Here is an 18,337-nt window from a genome sequence, read left to right as displayed (position 1 = left end):
AATAGTATCACTGTTATGAATTTAAAATAAATATCGCTTCATCGTCGGTTTATAATTCCATTCGTTTTTTGTATACTGTATCTATTTACAAGTAAAAGATGATCGATTGTCGGGCCATGGGATGCCTTGCACGATTTTATGGTTCGACCGATTAATTTCACGTTTGACAATAAAAATGATCGTTCGTGTTAAACGTACGAACAAATCCAGTCTGACTACGTGTGTAAACACGTACGCGCGGGACGTGAACGCACACATACAAATAATCAAAGGAACGAATATCATTCCTGAGACGAGAGGCAACGTGCTTAGCAAAAATTGTTGTCACTCTCTATACAGATAAATACGTCTAAACTACATAGACAGACGATAAACGTTGATCGGATTGATCGAGCCCGCACAGCCGATACGTTTGGTCAACTAGAATGCAAAACTACGTGAAGATTGGTTGCTTTCGATTATTAAGAAATATAAAAGTCTATGTGTTAAATGCTCGTCCCGTGAGTTTCATAGTTTTACGATCTAAAACGTATGTTATACATACATATGTACAAAAAAATTACACGCATCCACGGACTCTACAAGTACAATACGTAAATAATTGACACGCTGCGAAATAAATGCTTCTTGAAACCGAAACACGGCTAGCGGTGTAGCGTTGATTTCGAGATTCACAATATTTTATACAAAACGCTGTCCTCTCGGTTACTTCTTTCTCGTTAGATCAAGTCAGATGACGATGCCAAATGAACACATTAGACATGACTCTCGAGGGGTACTTTAAACACTTTGGAAGCCAAGCTGGTATCCGGTAAGGATTGCGGCCGAGTGTTGGTCACGTTGAAAATTACGTTACTCGGCCCACGAAAGCTGACTTCGATTAGAAAACTGGTATCGGTAAGCCCGATACGACCGGTACTTAGATCCGGTGAACTTGTTCTCAGTTGACTTTTCTTCGGTCTGTGGTCATTTCTGATCACTCTCTCAGTCTCAACTTGCAATTTGTTGTCCAACCAATGCACCTTATCGAAGTCTTTAGTACCACCAACGGTATGTCTACGCTTAATGGATCGTTCGGGCATGCCGTTCTTTCGTTTTAATTTCGTCGCGCTATCTTTTCTAACAGATTGCCGCCTCTTGCTGATATTACATTCAGTTTTTTCCGTTTTCGTTAGCGACTCGGATCGTTTCAGTTTACTGTTCGGCGAGTCGGACCTCTCCGAATGTTTGTTCAAACTCTCGGACCGTTTAAGCTTCCCGTTAGTCGGTGACGAAAGTCTCTCAACGGAATGCTTGTTCAAACTCTCAGATCTTTTTAGCCTGGACGAAGTATTCTCAGACCTTTTGTTTAACGACTCTGATCTTTTAAGTCGTGACCTAACTTCAAAATTTGTCAGACTCTCAAATTTTTCGAGCTTGTTCGAATAATTTGAATCGCCGTTGTGTTGAACAATATCCTTTGTATCATCGGTCATTTTCCCGCTTTGCACTAAAACCGCTGATTCTTTTTCAACTCTACAGCATTCTTGCGCTTCGTTCATGTCCGAGTTTGTTTTATCGACAATTTCCTTGCTTGATCGCAGCGGCTCTTGTTTCGATTCAATCCTTTTTCGTACAATAGCGCTTCGATCGTTGTCCGGTATATCAGTGTTTAGTCGATCGATATTATTGTTCTCCGTTACCGATGAATCCGTATCCTTTTCCGGAGCATCCTGCAAGAATAAACCTGGTAGTGAGTGAGCGAACGAGCAAACGTACGTGTAAAGAATAAAAATAATATAATTGTATCATTGGGTCGTCTGGAAAGATCGTGCTGATTTTTGGTAGCTGGTATAACAACAGGTCTGATAATATATCAGGATGATTGAAAACAAATGAAATGCGTACGTATCCTAAAAGATGGTACTTCAGCCATATTTGGACAAAATCTTGCTTACGATACGTTAATTTTTGTCAGTTTTATACGCCTTTGAACGTGGAAGCAAACAAAGTGCATTACAGCCATTTAATGCTTTTCTTTTACTGGAAAGGAAAAATGTCACACAAGTGGCAAACAAGATGTGCCCTGTTTATGGCGATGGTGTTGTAGTTGGAGAAAATGTGCGGAAGTGGTTAGCTAAATTTAAAGCTGCTGATTTCAACCTTGAAGATTAAGAACGCCCTTCACTACAGTGGAAGATCATATTAAAACACTGGTTGAGAACAATCCATGCTATACGACACGTGAATTAGCAGAAATGTTAAAAATGTCAAAATCCACCATCCACGAGCATTCTGTGAAGCTTGGCTATATAAACTGTTTTGATATATATGAATTTCCCATGATTGAAGCAAGTTACGGAGGATAAAAAATGGATCATTTATAGTAATGCTGAACAAGAAAGGTCTTGAAGAAAGCCACCTTTAGCCATCCCAAGAGCCGTTCTTCATCCAAAGAAGCTCATGCTCTGTGTCCGGTAGGATTGGAAAGGAATTCTGCATTGAGTTTTTATCAAACAACAAGAGGAATAAATTCAGAAAAGTATTGCCCCCAATTAGACGAATAAAAGACAGCAATTGAACAAAAATGTCCAGAAATAGCAAATTGAAAAGACGTCCTGTTTCATTAGAACAATGCGCAGCCTCATGTGTTTTTGATAAATTGATAAACGTTGTTGAAACTCATCCACCATATTCACCAGACCTTGCGTTCTCAGATTTCCATCTATTTCGATCTTTATAAGATTCCTGAGAGGTTCTGAAATGACGGGATTTTCAAGTTGCCAGGAAGATGGAGAAACGTTGTGGAACAGAATGGCACCTATATAATATACTAAATGTCTACCAAAATTGAAACGTACTGATTTCAATTTTCCTTAAAAATCAGCACGAACATTCCAGGCATCTTAATATTATTACACGTATGATATACTTGCATTTTTTTGTCGAGCGTATCGATGCTTTTCAATAGACGTTTTATGCAGGCTCGGATCCCGATAGGTTTCAACCGGGCATGAATCCACAAATTGGTAAACAGTTGACTTATGCTCATCTTTCTCGTCTCGTAATCCACCCCGTACGTTTCGTATGTTCTGATAGTTTTGCGTCACGGTAAGATCCTCGTCGCTAAGGGACGCACTTTCCGCAGTTGATCCACGAATGGTTTGATTCGATGAATTTACCAGGGACCTCCATTTACGATCGAATGTAGTTGTCAAGCTGGTCAACAGATCGCTACCTGTAAATGAATCAATCCGTTTGAATGGAAACGTTATTCACCTCTATCGCTTGGCGACGTATCCGTATAAGTTAGAAGCGAACGATTCAACGTAAGACACACAAAGCATCGAACAGTAATCTATTATTCTCGACTATAAAAGAAAATCATAGCTGTTCACGTAAACATCAAACAACGAGCGTGGCAACGAGATTGAAATGATCGTTAAGAAGGCTTTGGTGGACACCGTAGCGGCCCACTAATTTTATTCTCACTCTGCTCGCTATACACCAGAATATTTGGCAATGTTTCAATGTAGACAATTGTCACGGTATCTGTTTCACCCTCTAACATTCATCTTCGTTCATCCTTTTTTCCCGGTTCCTCGGTTTCTCGTAAACGACGTAGACTGAGGATATGAGTAAAGAGAAGGCAAGAAGAACGAGAAAAAAGAACTCTGAAAGAGATGGAATCTGTGTGACAAGCGCAAAAAAAGGCAACAAGTGCACGTGTAAAATAACGCGGTACACATATATCCAGAGCTTTCAAACATCACAAAGTAGAAGAAAACGGGAAGCCAAGTTATTAAGGTAAACAGGAAGAAAATGAGACAATGAAAAGTAAAAGAAAAAAAAAAAAGAAGAAGAACGAGTGCAACGAAAAGAAAAGAGAAAAACAAAATCATAGAAATATTCGTGGCTTGTAGAAGTTTTGATTGGTTATAGCTTTTAACCAGAGGAAAAGGAAACAATGGGCAGACGATGTTAACCAGTGAGTTAACGAACGGCAAACAAATGAGAAATTTAATTGAGGCACGGTAGTTTAGAAGTTTGTTATTGGCGTGTGCTTAGCAAAAATAAAGAGTATGAAGCCATTCGTGTGAGCTAGTCGTAGAATTAGTCGAGAACTGCGACTTGATACCTCGGTCCGCAGACCAAGTAATTTACCTCGAAGGAACCTGTTTAAAGTCTTGGAAGAGAATCCGGCCCCTGAGCCCGAGGAAACCCCTCGCGGTGTTGACTGCTCGATAGGCAGGATGGGCTCCGAGGCCGGTATTCCCGAAGAGGATGCGATGAGTGTCGATGTTCGTTGCGCGACATCGACATCGGCTGCGACTGACACTGACCCTGGCGCTTGCATTCGTTCTGGCATCGGCATCGGCATTGGCATTGGCATTGGCATTGGTATTGGCATTGATATTGGCATTGACATTGGTATTGGCATTGGCACTGGCATCGGGATTGTCGATGGGCTCGGTGTCTTCGAGGCAGAACCAGTGGGGCTTGCTGTACCGTGTAGGTGGGACGATATATACCACCAGAAACCGGGATTTGCCGTTTGCCTAGGAGTGTTCAACGCATTCGCATCGTCATAATCGACACCCCTTCGAGAACATGTACTAACAGCTTCTGGCAATGGCGAACCAGCGAGAATGAACAACGAGCAAACGAATGCAAGCGAGTCTCTCCTGTCCCTCGTCGACCTTTACACCCACCTTTCTCACATTGATTTCACTTTACTCTCGGCCAAAACTATTTTCAGTATCCCTCTTTCGTTTCACACTTCTTTAGCCTTCTCCTCCTCTTTCCCATTCTTTCCTTCTCTTTCATTTTACCCTATGCCTTTACTATTTACCAACAATAATAGTTATCGTGCCAGCTGTAAACTTTCATACACTTTTTTTTACCCTCCTCTTTTATCTACTCATTTAATATACGCGCACACACAGATTTGATGCATACATACGTTTGCGAGTAATCCCATGGTTCCCTAAGAGAGATAGAGAGAGAGAAAGAGAGAAAGAAAAATCCACTCGGTACAGTACATCGACAAGAGGTTTCAGGCGGTGGTGTACAGTACACTGACAAGAGATTTTAGGCGAGACTCGTTTAAAGATCGAGCAGGAGGCAATGCACAGACCAACCAAGCGAGCAATCAAGCGGTCAAGCTTCTCTACTGAAGCTTCTAACAAATGTATACTTTAGAAAGATTCGATTTGATTCGGGAAAATAAAATCTGTATACAAAATAATATATTATAAAGAACTTAGAATTCACGATGATTTAATGCGACGAATACTTGTCGTGTGCACGTGTGAAATGAGAATATAAAAAGAAAGAGTGAGTTTGGTAAATCATATTATAAAAGAACGTGGCAAATTTCCCTTCTACATGAATATCAAAACATTGTAAACTAACTAAGAGATGCGAAGAAGAAACAAATTGGTAACGATACTCTATTCATTAAATGCAGTATCTTCTCTTTGTAGTAACATCCAAAAATGAAAGAGCTGAACAAAAAAGGAGAAGAAGAACAAGAAGATGAACGAGAGAACTTGATTAAAACAACTATGTATAACTGTCGTGCAATATCAGACGATTGTTCGTATATAAAGTTCGCTCACAGAATAGCGAGAGATAACAAATGAAAAGTACCTAGAAAGCTTTTTGTTAATGGTCAGAATCTTCTGAGTCCATTGTAGAAAACAAGATCCAGCTACACTCACCGAGAACGTCAGAAGCAACGTTACATAGAGAGAAATATAAAAAGAATGTATAAATACACTCATAAATACATACATACAAACATACATACACATATACATACATTGGATGAGGGTACACATCTCATCATAATTATATGTTGAAAAATCATGTTTGTAAATTCAGTTTTCTCGATTCCCTTGTTTTTCGATAATTAAAGAAGTTCACCCGACAGTAAAACATACACGCACGATTCGATTAAACACTAAAAAAGAAAAAAAAAAACATTCAATTTGCGTACAGATACTAACCATCATCCGAGACATCGCTCGACAAAGGTTTTCTTTGTTGACTCGTTGGCGACAGCGAATGAGACTGAGATATGTCGTGTGTTTCGTGTAAAGAATCCAAACTTCCATAACGAACAGGCATTAAAGGAAGCGTCGAAGGTTCCAGTATATGCTGAAAATTTCATGCAACGAAAGCAATGAATTCGAAGTATTTCATTATCCGTTAGTGATTGGTCACGATGTAACGTTTGACAATTGACGCAGTATCACTTACCTCTGTGTCGGTTTTTAATTTCTTTATAGTAGTGCTCAGAATATTTTCCGGAGTGAAAATCGTAGCAGGTTCATCGTTACCGGGTTGTGAAACTCGTCGTAAGTTAAGAGAAGTAGGCTGTTGTTGCACAGCGATTGAAAGAGGCGGTGTTCGAGCGGTTGATCGAGCGCCGATATCAAGGTAAGATTTGTCGGTAAGCCTGTCAGTAAAATTGGAGAACTGACGGGTCGCGGGTGAAAGGTAAGTTGGCGGTGTAGTAACAGCAGTGTCGACTATATTGTCGAGCAGATCGTCATTCTCCATCTCACGTTTCGCCAACTGCCATTCTAACTCGATTCTCCGTCGTTCTTCTTCTCTTCGTTCAGCTTCTCGCCTCTGACGATTCTGATCCCTCTGTAACATCGCCTTTGTCTCCTGTTCGAATCTTCGTATACGCTCTTGAGTGGTTGCGCTCAATCCAGCATACGTCCGTATCGTGATCTCGTCGTTACTTTGTTTGGTGTCGTTCGAAGCGCTCGAAAGGGTCGAACTAGCGTCGAAGCAGCTCAAGCCAGTCTCGCTAGAGAGCCGGGAAGACTCAGAAGCCGACGAGACGGCCGAGCAGCGAGTCGGCTGAATCGATTGAATCGACTCGGCAACAGGATTTAAGTATTTGTTTGACTTTTCGATCGGGGTAACATCATCTTGGGTGTTTAGTACGCGATCAGCTATCCCGTCGCTACGAGCGGCAGTAGAGTTACGGGTAATTTCAGTCCCGTCGAGTGTCGGAGATCTAGCGGTTCGATCAGCCGAACAATTCGACTGGCTTTTATTCTCATGCATGAAAACGATTTCACTAACGGAACATTGCCTCTCATTCAATGCCATACTCCGTCGGTTCGGTTGATTATCCGCTTCTTGTTTCGCCCTTGACTGTAAATGTGAAACAAACAAACGCGATCGTGACGATTAATTGTTTTCAATTTGGATTTTTATATCTCTCGTATCGGACCAAACCTTATCGACTTGGTGGGTTTCGTTGTCTGTTTCGTCTTGACATTTCCTTCTCCTTTGTATTTTCCGATTAGCAGCGGATATGATGGACGACACAATGTCCTTAGCAGATGCCATTTCTCGCACTCCTATATCATTATTCAGATTAAAATGTGGTTGAGTGAATTGATAAAACGAAATCAAACGAATGTGAATTGCAGCGTACAAGGATGGTGTCCGTACCTTCAACTTTTTGAATATTATTTAATAATAAATTATGATTGTTAGTGGAGGTTGTAGCCTCAATCTCGCTAGTGTCTGCTGGAAGGCTAAGATTAACGCTCAGTCTGCTTAAATCGTCCAAATCATCGTCCGAAAAGAACCAATCAACCTATAATATGATACAACTAATATTTCAGTCTTTTCTTTTCACATTTGCAGACATCATACTAATTCATTGTACGTACGTTATTTAACAAGCTTTCAACTATTCGACATTGATGCGACATGTCGGTAACCATAGTGACCATATTATCTCTGGAACCACTTGCCCGTACCAAGGTTGGACCAAACACAATGGCTAAGTTCTTTGCTTCCATTTTATTCACTTCGCTATGTTCAACTATCTTTTTCAGATGGAACATTAAATATTTAAGAGTTTCAAAGTGATGTTCTGGAAGATCCCTGAGCAATTTCCTAATTGTTGTCATTCTTCTCTGAGGATCTTCAACTTTATCGGCATCGATAAACATAGGATATAATTCCGCGGTTAGCAATGAATCCGGAAGCTGGCGAAAAAATGACTTAAGCAGAGAAGAGATTACGTTTACATCGCTCCACCTAGGATCCTAGAAAGGCCGAAAAAGTCAAACTGAATAATCAATCAATAGTCTTATGCATCACTGTCATATGGAACTACAATACACAGTAACTTTAACAACAAACACGAATGTTTACTACGTATTAAAAAAAATAATACATATTTTACCTGGAGATTGATATTTTCGAATCCTTTGTTCACGCTGTCTGTTAAATGGGAAATAGCTGCGGTATTACCAGGTACCCTATAGATACCAACAACTTCAAGACCTCTCGCTTCAACGATACTCGTGCACATTTCAACGATCAACGGCACATATTCCGAGAAAGATGACTATCCATATTGGAAAATAAGATAATCGTTTAAGATATGAAAAGAGATAGAAAAATGTAGAGTTAAAAGAAAGGACGGAAGGAAGAAAGAAAGACAGATGTGGATTACCGGTGGACAAAGTTCAAGCGGTACTTTGAAAGTAGCACCCTCTGGAGGCAATTGTGTAGTTGGCGAAGAAGGAGATCCCGTTTGACCGTGCATTTTTCGAAGTTGTTTAGCGACTCTACCTTTCCACGTCTTTGATTTTGGTGAAACCAAACTTTCGATCGTTTGACTCGGTTTTCGAGTCTTATTTACCGGTGATTGCCCCGTTGGAGATCTATTTCTAAACGATGTCAATTTCTTGATACCTTTGTGCCCCGGAAGGGGGCTTAATCGTTGACTACCACTACTTGATACCGTTATTGCACTAGTATTTGCTACCGTTTGGCATGATGTAGAACTACTAGTAGGACCTGGAGTTTGTGGGACGGCCTGTTGCTTTAATGTGCTATTGTGCGTAATTTCCTGGAAACGACAATATAACGTAACATAACGCACGTTACATAACGTAACACAATCACATACAAATATATTATTAGAGAGAGTTACGTGAATGTTTTAAACTTACAGACGGTTTTTCAGTAGCAGCATGTTCATGTAGAGCTCGTAACCACAGTGCTTTGGACGCTGCACTTTCAGTTTGCAGTAAAACCTCTGCGTTCGGATTCGCCAACCGCAAGACGTGTTTACGTTTTGTATAATCCTCCGCGATATCTACAAGAGAACATCTCACATCTACACTTTGGGCTATGCTTTCACCGTCGTTAGCCAACGAAGGATTCTAAATAAAATCGAAAATCATGTTAGCATACAGATTCTTTAAACCTTTACTATTAGTAGCATCAGTCTTGGTTATTTTTGAATGTGTGTTATTTTCAACATACCTGATTTTGACGATCCTTATAAAAGTAGAGAATCGGTCCACGAAGAACACCCCATACTTGCTTCCACGAACGATCGGAAGACCGCTAAAATTCAATTCATATATGAGATATATGCAGTATAATAATAGATAATGAGTATTGCCTGGACCGAATAAATATTCCGCGCCAGGTAGTTCGCTATGATTATCTTTACTTTTCATAACTCAATATTGATGGTAAATTAATTTTTTATGGTAATTAAATTTAAGATTAAGAGTCAAATTATTTCACACTAGAAACACTACTCATATCTGTACATTATTGTACCTATTTATTTACACATGTGTACGTATCTTACAGTCGCGCTTACCTTACCATCCAGTACAGTAAATTTAATATGCAAAGGTCCCTCCCGGTCCACTTGTTCAACGCCTTTTACAATGCCAGTCGTTGTTTCCTGATCGGTGCCACTGGTATTGCTGCTGAAAAAATCCAGCGTATGTTTTTTAAATGCAACAATTCCTACTTGCGTATTAGTTACTTGCTCGATTGAGAAGATCCCGAGTCCTTTTTCATCCCTTTTATCTCGTAATCATACACAGTAAAATTATTAATGGAGTAAAAAAAAAAAAAAAAAAAAAAAAAAAACAGGAAATATGTTTGAGATTAATATTGAAACGAATTTTGTATCCTTCGATTGCCAGATCCAATCACACAGAAGTCGCAGAACTACATTTAAGCAACAGTACACACACGCGCTCGCACGCACGCACCAACTATAAGCACAAACACAGCAAAGTGTTTTTTGAGTACGCATAAGATATTAAAGACCAGTTTTACGACTGCTATCACATTAGCATGAACAGTTAATGTGTAAAGGCAAAGCAGTTAAACCGAGTAATGAAATTGTTTGGAATCATTCTAATATGCACGCGTACATAAGTATATACATAGCATATTACAATGAATTCAGTTTAATCAATCGTGGAAATGTTCACAACATAGGAACAGTAACAATAATAACATCGCGGTGAAAGCCAAGAGAATAACGAGAAATGATATGCAGCGTCTTGCATATCATTTTGCAGCACTTTTCTCAACATGTACTATTCTCACCGATTAACATTTCTGTTTAAGCTCGTAGATTGGGTCACTTCCTCGAAGATGCGACGCAATGATGCTATATCATTTGGAAGCAACGGTAGCCGCCATCTTTTATGAATGCTGAAAATATGGACGGAGGCAGAACTTGATGTATACTCGCGATGTAACTAATGACTGATGTAACTGCGACAGGCAAGCGATCCGCAAGCCAAACACCATAGGAAGATCCTTAATGTGTATACATGAACGCACGACGCGCTACGTACTTATATACGTATATATATATATGTACGTATGAGTGTGTACGTGGATATGGAGGTAGAAAACCTCTTCGTGATGTAAAAATTTGAACTCACCTCCGATAAGTATGAATAATAGGTTCAGAATCGCTCAGTTCTAAGTCACTATCAACGTGTATTCTTTCACTCCAAGTCGCCTTCAAGTACGACACTCTTCTCATGGCTCGATCTTCGTCCGCTGGAAGGAATATGATACATAAAATACTTAGACAAATGGCTTCTTTAGTAATGAGACGCTTACCGATTTGCGTGTTCTTTTGGCGTCTGAACACAACACAGTTTCTCTGCACGTCGTCATCCGATGGGAGCACACCTATCAATCATTAATTATTATCGATTATAATTATAACTTTGATGGATAGACGTAACTATCATCGAGATTACAAAAAAGAGAGAGGGAGAGGGATAGAGAGAAGATGAAAAAGAGATGAAGGAACTAACCGTGCTCAGCTTCGATAATTTCTGCATAGCCATCTTGCTGCTGTTTTCTAGATGCTTTCTCAATGTTTTTCTCACCACTGTTTACCACGTCAACATAACCCTGATCGTCGTTTTCATTCGTATCTCGTTTTCGATCGGTATCGTTTTGTCCTTGGGACCATTGATGTCTGTCGGCTTCTATTGAATTATTTACACTCGTCGATTCCCATGATTCTGTGCTATTGCTGCGAATTCTTGGTCGTATAGTTTCACCATCTGCGATCCTTGAATTCGATGTCTCTGTATAGATTACATGAAAATGATATTAATAAGATATATTGGTATAATCTTTTACAGATATAACGACAGTATGGATACAATGTTCATAGTTTCAATGTTAGTATACAATAGATTCTCAAGTTTATATGGTGTTAAACAAGTATACATAGACATAATTGTGTTTTGTCAAAGCAATACGACGCGAACAGGATGCGGAAACAGACAAGAGGAAGGGAGAAAGAAAGTACATCAGCCAATACAACACATTCAACCAACTCTCTTTCCTCTACCTTGTAGCTTTGTTTGATAGTTGACTGGTGGTTCGCAATGGATGCGTCTGCTTCCTATCGGTATTACTCTGTTTCCTTTTAATCCATTACCTAAATATTCAAAGTAACAAGGCAGAGTAACATTAAGAGTAGACTATAATAATAAAATTAAAGGGATGTCGGAAAGTGTTACAGATTTTGGGCTTTCCATTCATTCTGTTTTATTTGTAGAGTATATATTTCTTTTATTTGGTCTAATTTAGATCGAAAAATATCAAAGGCTAATTACTTACCACTATCCAAAGATTTGGTTTCCTTAATCGGTGCACACGCCGCTGGTATTCTTCGCGGTTCTTGGGCTTCGGCTTTCGATTCAAATTCTCTTTTTCGAACGGCAACATTTGGTACACTACGTTTATTCGATAATCTTGAAAGTTCACTTTTGTATAAGCTGGTCCGATCCCCGGTCGGTTCATCATCGTCACTTAACAGGCGTCCTGACTCGAACTGCTTCGCGCGTTTCGATACAATCTGAAGTCCTTGTGGTAGTAGCGGTAATTTATCATTTACTACTTTCTTCTCAGGTCCAGGAGACGAAGGCAGAGAAGAAGCACCGTTTCTCGTGTCTATCGATTGTCGTTCGCTCGGGGGTAAAGCTCCAACGTGCCCAACATTTTCATGCATCCTTGTCGCAACATATGTACCAACAAAATTTGAATTCGACTTGCAGACATTAGATTGCAATTGTTCCTGGTGTTTACCGTATTCTTCTTTTGAATCGCACGAATCCCGACGATCATCGTCATAAATGGGACGGGCGTTACCTATATCGCTCATCTGTTGATGACGTGCATGTTCCATCGCAGTACAAGATTCTTCCAAGATTTGTTCGTCATTTAGAGAATTAAAATACGCAGTTTCTCCGGGCATGTCGTTGTTCTTCTTTTTCCGTTGAACGTTTTGATTAGGACAGGATTTATCCGATACAAACTGAACAATTCTCCAATTTGATGACTGTTGATCCTGTTTCGAATCGTTCGGCGGCCATATTTGCTTTTGAAGTTTCTGCGGCCTTGCGTAGAATTCTCGCGGAATTACAGCCGCAGAAGTATTGTTTCGAATTAAAGAGGAATCAAGGCCTGCTTCTCTTTCAGATAGAAACCAACCAATCGGATGACTCGGTCTTCGCAGAAATTCTTCTTTCTGTTCGAAGCTTTTACGAAGCCTTGTCATGATAACAGAGTCATCGATACTTGTACTGCCGATACCTGTGCTTGTGGTAGAACTCGAGCCTGTCCCATTGTTCGTTTTATATACATTTCGGTTCTCGTTTTTACACGTTCCACTCGTCTCGTTTCCGAGTAAAGTAGGATTAGAATCATAACAAGATGGATCATTGGTGTGTGCTGGAGATGAGTCTCTTCTAGAGTCAATACTGTATCGAGAACCAGGTTCGCAGCACCTAAGAGCTGTTTCGAAATTGTTGATTGTTGGATTATTAGTACTTCCTTCGCTGGCACGTCGCGAACCCATTCTTTTTGTAGCAAGACGATAAATAGGTACCTGTGGCTCCGCCCGAGATAATGGAAATCGTGTCAAACTTGAGTGTTGCTGAATGGACTGATAATACTGTTGTTGCTGATGATGCTGATGCTGTTCCTCGAGGTTCGTTCGTGCCGATTCTCCGGGTCGGACACGTTCATATATTGGATCTTTGATTCTATCGTAAATCTGATCGCTATTAGTTCTCGAATAGATGGATTCGGAACGTGTTCTGTCATAAAGATCATACTTGTCGTACTTCAAGTCCGGTTCATTAGATCTATCATACGATTGCACTGATTGTTGCTGTTGACTTCGTAATCTTACTTTCTCGTCTGGTTTATACCGACAAGTTCCCTCTTGTGAAGGTTTACAACGATACACCACGTTTTTTGTCAACTGTGACTGCGACTGCGTCTTACCGTTGTTACCTTGCGCTTGTTGAACTTCTCTAGGAAATTCATTCACCCGAGTATCGTGATCCCAATTACTGGTACTAACGCCATCATCGAGCAATGACCGGTCTGATTCACAATCTTGACACAATGGCGTTGGCACTGAACTTGAACCGGAACAAACCCAAGATTGCCTTGTTCTTGCCGACAAACTCGGAATCATACTAACAGATCTACGTTGCTGCCTAAGACCAGTTCTTTCCGGAGAACGCACCCACGGTCGTTGATTTGTTTCAGGATTGTGTGCAGTCTCGCCAAAATATCTCTGCAAAATATCGTCTTCTTTGGAGACCACAAGAAGTCGCAACCAAGGACCCGCTTGCTGGATACGTTGCACTACTTTTGCGTATTGTTCACCACGTGTTGGTTTCCCATCAACAGAAACTACTCGATCTCCGGTACGTAATCCTGCTTCTGCTGCTGGTGAATTTGCACGTACCTGTTTCACGAATATTGTATCCATCGGTTCGTCGATTCTTGTTCGTTCATGCCCCGGTAGCATCTAACGAATACCAAATCTTTAAAACTGAGAGAAAGAAAGAGAGAGAAAGAGGCAGTGAGAGAGAAATATATAAATCGTTCCGAATTGAATACTTACACAACAGGACTCTGGTGGGTAAACGATAAAGTGACGAAGAGTAAAACCAAAACCATTTTCACCACGACGTAATAATAGTGTTCGTGGACCTCGAGGAGGCGAATCGTTACGTTGGACATAGCCTCTAGTACCAGTCGTTATCGTACCAGTAGCCGCTGTTTCGGCACTTGACGATACTGAAAGTGCCGATGTCGTTGAAAAGTTTGGATCCGAAACACCGTCTTCTATCTAAAAAGGAATTCATTCTTTAGAATTTTTCATCATTTGATTTTCAACGGAATTGAGTTACAACAAATATTTTCAATACATTCAGTATATGAAAGAAAGAATTGAAATAGCTACTGTTTCATAAACAGAAATTTATTACAATTTTTACTGACTTGCGATTATGAAGGGCTAATTTTGATACTATTTAAAGTTCATCACAAAATAAAAACATAATGATGACAAATAATAATGAAAGTCTAACCAGAGCGCAAAATTACATATCGAAGACTTTCCTATTTAATGCATGGAAACAGCAGCGAGGGCATAAAAGAATAAAAAAGATAAAAGAAAAACATTGCATTATTCGGAAAATGAAAACAGTTGTGAAATTCATTTCACACTCTATATGAAAACATGAAACGCTCTTGTGACTCCGATCAGATCGTTTCGGTTTCTTTCCTTCCTATTCTTGCTTCGCCTCGAAAGTGCGTTTCCCAGCTTAGCTCACTAAAATAAACTGCACCGAATCAAACGTTTGGCACGATCGTTTAGTTTTACGTACCGTGTGCGCCTGCCCAACCAACCCTTGAGAATTATTTCGGTCCTCAGACATTGTGCTTGTTTCCTAAAAGCAACCAATAATTTAGTATACTTGTAAATTCATATTAGAAACGCTCGGCAAATAAATATGTACGCATTTGAGAGTAGATAAACCGCGATATTAATTCTCTACAAACTTATATTTCATTTAATGAATAAGTAAATGTTCCCCCATATATTTCTACAATATATAACAATTATTGAATATTTATCGGATACGCTTTTCTATTCATATATGTAGAATACTTTACTATATATGGTACCACTACGTACATATCCATTTCTACACATAACACACATACATCGGTCGCAACTGATATGAGCAGCAAGCCATTCTACTTTCTCTGTATCGCGACATACATATATATATGATAAATATATATGCATGTACTTTCTTGATTAATTCACCGGGTTCGGAACAATATTGTTCAAAGATTGTTCCTTTCTCCCTTTCTTCTTTCTACCTTCCAATTTCACTCTGATTTGTCACGCAACAAAAGAAGGGAAAATGATACGTGATCCGTAACATCGTTTCGGCGTTTTCTATATCTACTTTCCAATTTTTTTCGGCAAATCTCGACCATACGATCTTGTTCCTTGTATCACATTACTTGGACTTACTCCGTCAGAAAAAAAAAGGTACGCCGCGCCATATCTGATCTTGACCTTATCTAATCATTTTGCCTAATCATTCGACCGAAAAAAAATTGATTACCTTGTACGCATCGTACACATGTGCACATCACAATCAAATATAATAAATCTCTTCTCGGATACGTTGAATTTGTTCTCTACCAGCTTTACATTTTAACCTTTTCACGATTATCAAAGCTACGCGAAGAGATCACGTAGTTCCGCACGTAATAGAGATTCTTTCGAAATATCTAAATATACTCTAGCTCAGGCTTACTATTCGTGTACACTGATCGAAATATCAAACTGCGGTCTTTTCTGTTTCCTCTATTAACCATTGAAGTAACTAACGTGTTTCCGTACATAACGTGCATACGTTTACGCATTCATTCATACATAGAAATATGTTATGTTATACATTAACAAACACGCACGCACCCGCGGACATAGATGTACATGTGTCGCGCTTTCCGCACGCTTTCTCGTTACTATTTCATTGCGTATCTATAGGGTACGTACTGTAATTCAACTTTTTCTTTCGTTTTACATCCATTTATTAATAATACCGGCAATTTTAAGAGAAAATAATTTTGCACATTATCAAAAATACATTAACTGAATTCATAGTAGAGATGAACGATATTTATTATAAGCATAAAATAATAAAGTACAAATTTTATTCAATTTTCCTTCTACTAGTCTTCCTGCTCAAGTATCTCTTCTTTTTTTTCGTGTGAACGGACACGTTTTTATTTTTACCCTCGTTCAAACTTAACGTGAAATACGTAAAACTTCGCTTCTTCTCAAATAACTATTTATGACTGGAATGTTAAGCCTGCAACTCTTAACTGAACGATAAAAACGGCAATAACAATGAATAAATGATTTTATACAATTTTCTGTTCGTACAAAATAAAAATTAGCGAACATAAAAAAATAAAGTTCTATAACTATATACAACTACATATATCGATTCTTAGCGAGCCGAGACGTATGCATGTAAATATATGACTGCGTAAAATTACGTGCGCGCGTGTGTATGCGTGTATGTTGGGACAATCGTACCTATTTCAAGTACACACCTCTGTTTAGTAGGAAGTGTCGCTCATAAAGTGCTCGCAGCGCCCCTGTCGTTGCTCTCTTGGTCTTCCGTGATAAGGCAATACATTAATATAAATTAATTGGTGCTAAAAAACTGCGTTTACTTCTTTGACTTTCTTCTTTGACCTTAGAAAGTCTATCCACAGCAGTTATACGCGGACGAATCAAAAAGGAAAATGCTAGGCATTGAGCTTCTGGTATAATGTTCGCTGAAAAAGATGTTTCAGCGGACGATTGTCTTCGAAGACATAATACATCTTTTTGATAAATATATCGTTGGAGCTTTACCGTTTAGATTAATATATCTCCAAACGGACACGTAACTTGTAAACAAACAATCCATTCACGTAGCACAAACATAATTATAAACGGTACACAGCATGTACTCGTGCAATCATTTTGACACAAAGATCACCAATCTTTTCATCTTAGCTTAAACTTAAGACTGAATAGCAGCCGACCCTCTTCCACAAATGCACCTCATGTCAATCGAATCGACGCTTCGACTCGATATATATACACTATGCATCTGAGTACCCAATAGGTTATAACTGGAGAAATTCGTACGAATCATCACCGTTTAGAATATTTTCTAGTTTCGTCGAACGTAATTGTATGCTAAATTAATTCAAGAGATGCGCAGAGCATTCATATAAAGGTAATACTTAACGTTCAGGACACTTCACGATCTACACGACTAGGCACAGTAATATGGCTGCCTAAGAGAATCGAGCACACTGATGACAGTAAAGTCCCCATGGGCAAAGACGTCAATAGTATCCAAAAAAGCCTCACTTTTTATATTCGTTCGTGTAGTTTTGTAGTGTTTCCGGTAGTTTATTTTTCACCAATTGCGGAAAAATTGTCACATAAACCTGTTTTCTACCCGCCATTACTGTAACCGTCTTCCTCTATTTTTCACCTCTTCCCCCCCACTACAGTTTTCTCTCTTCTTTTCACTATAGACCATCCTCAGTACCCCACCATCCATTACGACTCCATAACTCTCTTTCGCCTCCCTTCTCTCTAACGTAAAACCCTCGCACGAGAATTCTTATTTTGCTGGAACGTACATTCGCGACATCTATTGTACATCGTCACAGTGTTATACCGATCGTCGATGACGATACTATTACCGCAAACGAGATATAAAATAGATCTCCTACCATAGAAGAAGTACATGCATTTGTCATTCCAGACGCAGTACACATATATATATCATCACAAATGAAATACATAATGAACCATTTTAAGGGACTTTATATTCTGTTCTCTGAAATACCGATCGTGCGAAAAAAGGCATAGGTCTTGTGGTGCCCTCTGTAATATAGAACACATCATTTAGGAAATATTTAGTTTAATTACCGAAGTCGATAAAGCCTAAAGAAGAATTCATTTATCGATATATCAATTCATTAAATAATGCTATGCGCATTTATTATAAAATAAATAGTTTAGAAATATAAATGTATAACTCTGACTTGTAAAAAATGTAGCTATTATTACATTCATCGTGAAAAGCAATTGTATAGAACATAAATTGACAATAATAGTATA

General features: G+C 39.2%; 1 protein-coding gene across 14 annotated transcripts; it reads right to left on the bottom strand.

Moving 5' to 3' along the window:
- Window positions 1–485: 485 nt before the first annotated feature.
- On the bottom strand, window positions 486–17,829 carry Rhogap19d (Rho GTPase activating protein at 19D). 14 transcript variants are annotated; one of them, XM_076901508.1, is made up of 23 exons: window positions 16,762–17,829; window positions 15,009–15,071; window positions 14,240–14,467; window positions 11,938–14,143; window positions 11,666–11,755; window positions 11,118–11,396; window positions 10,918–10,989; window positions 10,734–10,854; window positions 10,390–10,497; window positions 9,644–9,755; window positions 9,295–9,378; window positions 8,979–9,191; window positions 8,477–8,875; window positions 8,204–8,368; window positions 7,683–8,063; window positions 7,459–7,606; window positions 7,240–7,364; window positions 6,244–7,155; window positions 5,991–6,141; window positions 5,632–5,692; window positions 4,144–4,538; window positions 2,916–3,217; window positions 486–1,712 (listed from the first exon to the last, which is right to left on the bottom strand). In XM_076901508.1, exons 2-23 carry the CDS (start codon window positions 15,057–15,059, stop codon window positions 756–758), a joined length of 7,560 nt encoding a protein of 2,519 aa, XP_076757623.1. In that variant the 5' UTR covers window positions 15,060–15,071; window positions 16,762–17,829; the 3' UTR covers window positions 486–755. The 14 variants fall into 14 exon arrangements, with proteins under 14 accessions (XP_076757623.1, XP_076757627.1, XP_076757624.1 ...); XM_076901512.1 differs by lacking the exon at window positions 16,762–17,829 and adding an exon at window positions 15,957–16,016; XM_076901509.1 differs by lacking the exon at window positions 16,762–17,829 and adding an exon at window positions 15,762–15,904.
- Window positions 17,830–18,337: the final 508 nt, after the last annotated feature.

Source organism: Xylocopa sonorina, chromosome 9 (assembly GCF_050948175.1).
Source record: "Xylocopa sonorina isolate GNS202 chromosome 9, iyXylSono1_principal, whole genome shotgun sequence".
NCBI classification, from domain to species: Eukaryota; Metazoa; Arthropoda; class Insecta; order Hymenoptera; family Apidae; genus Xylocopa; species Xylocopa sonorina.
The sequence above is the reverse complement of the archived record's forward strand: the minus strand, read 5'-3'. Positions and strand labels throughout refer to the sequence as shown.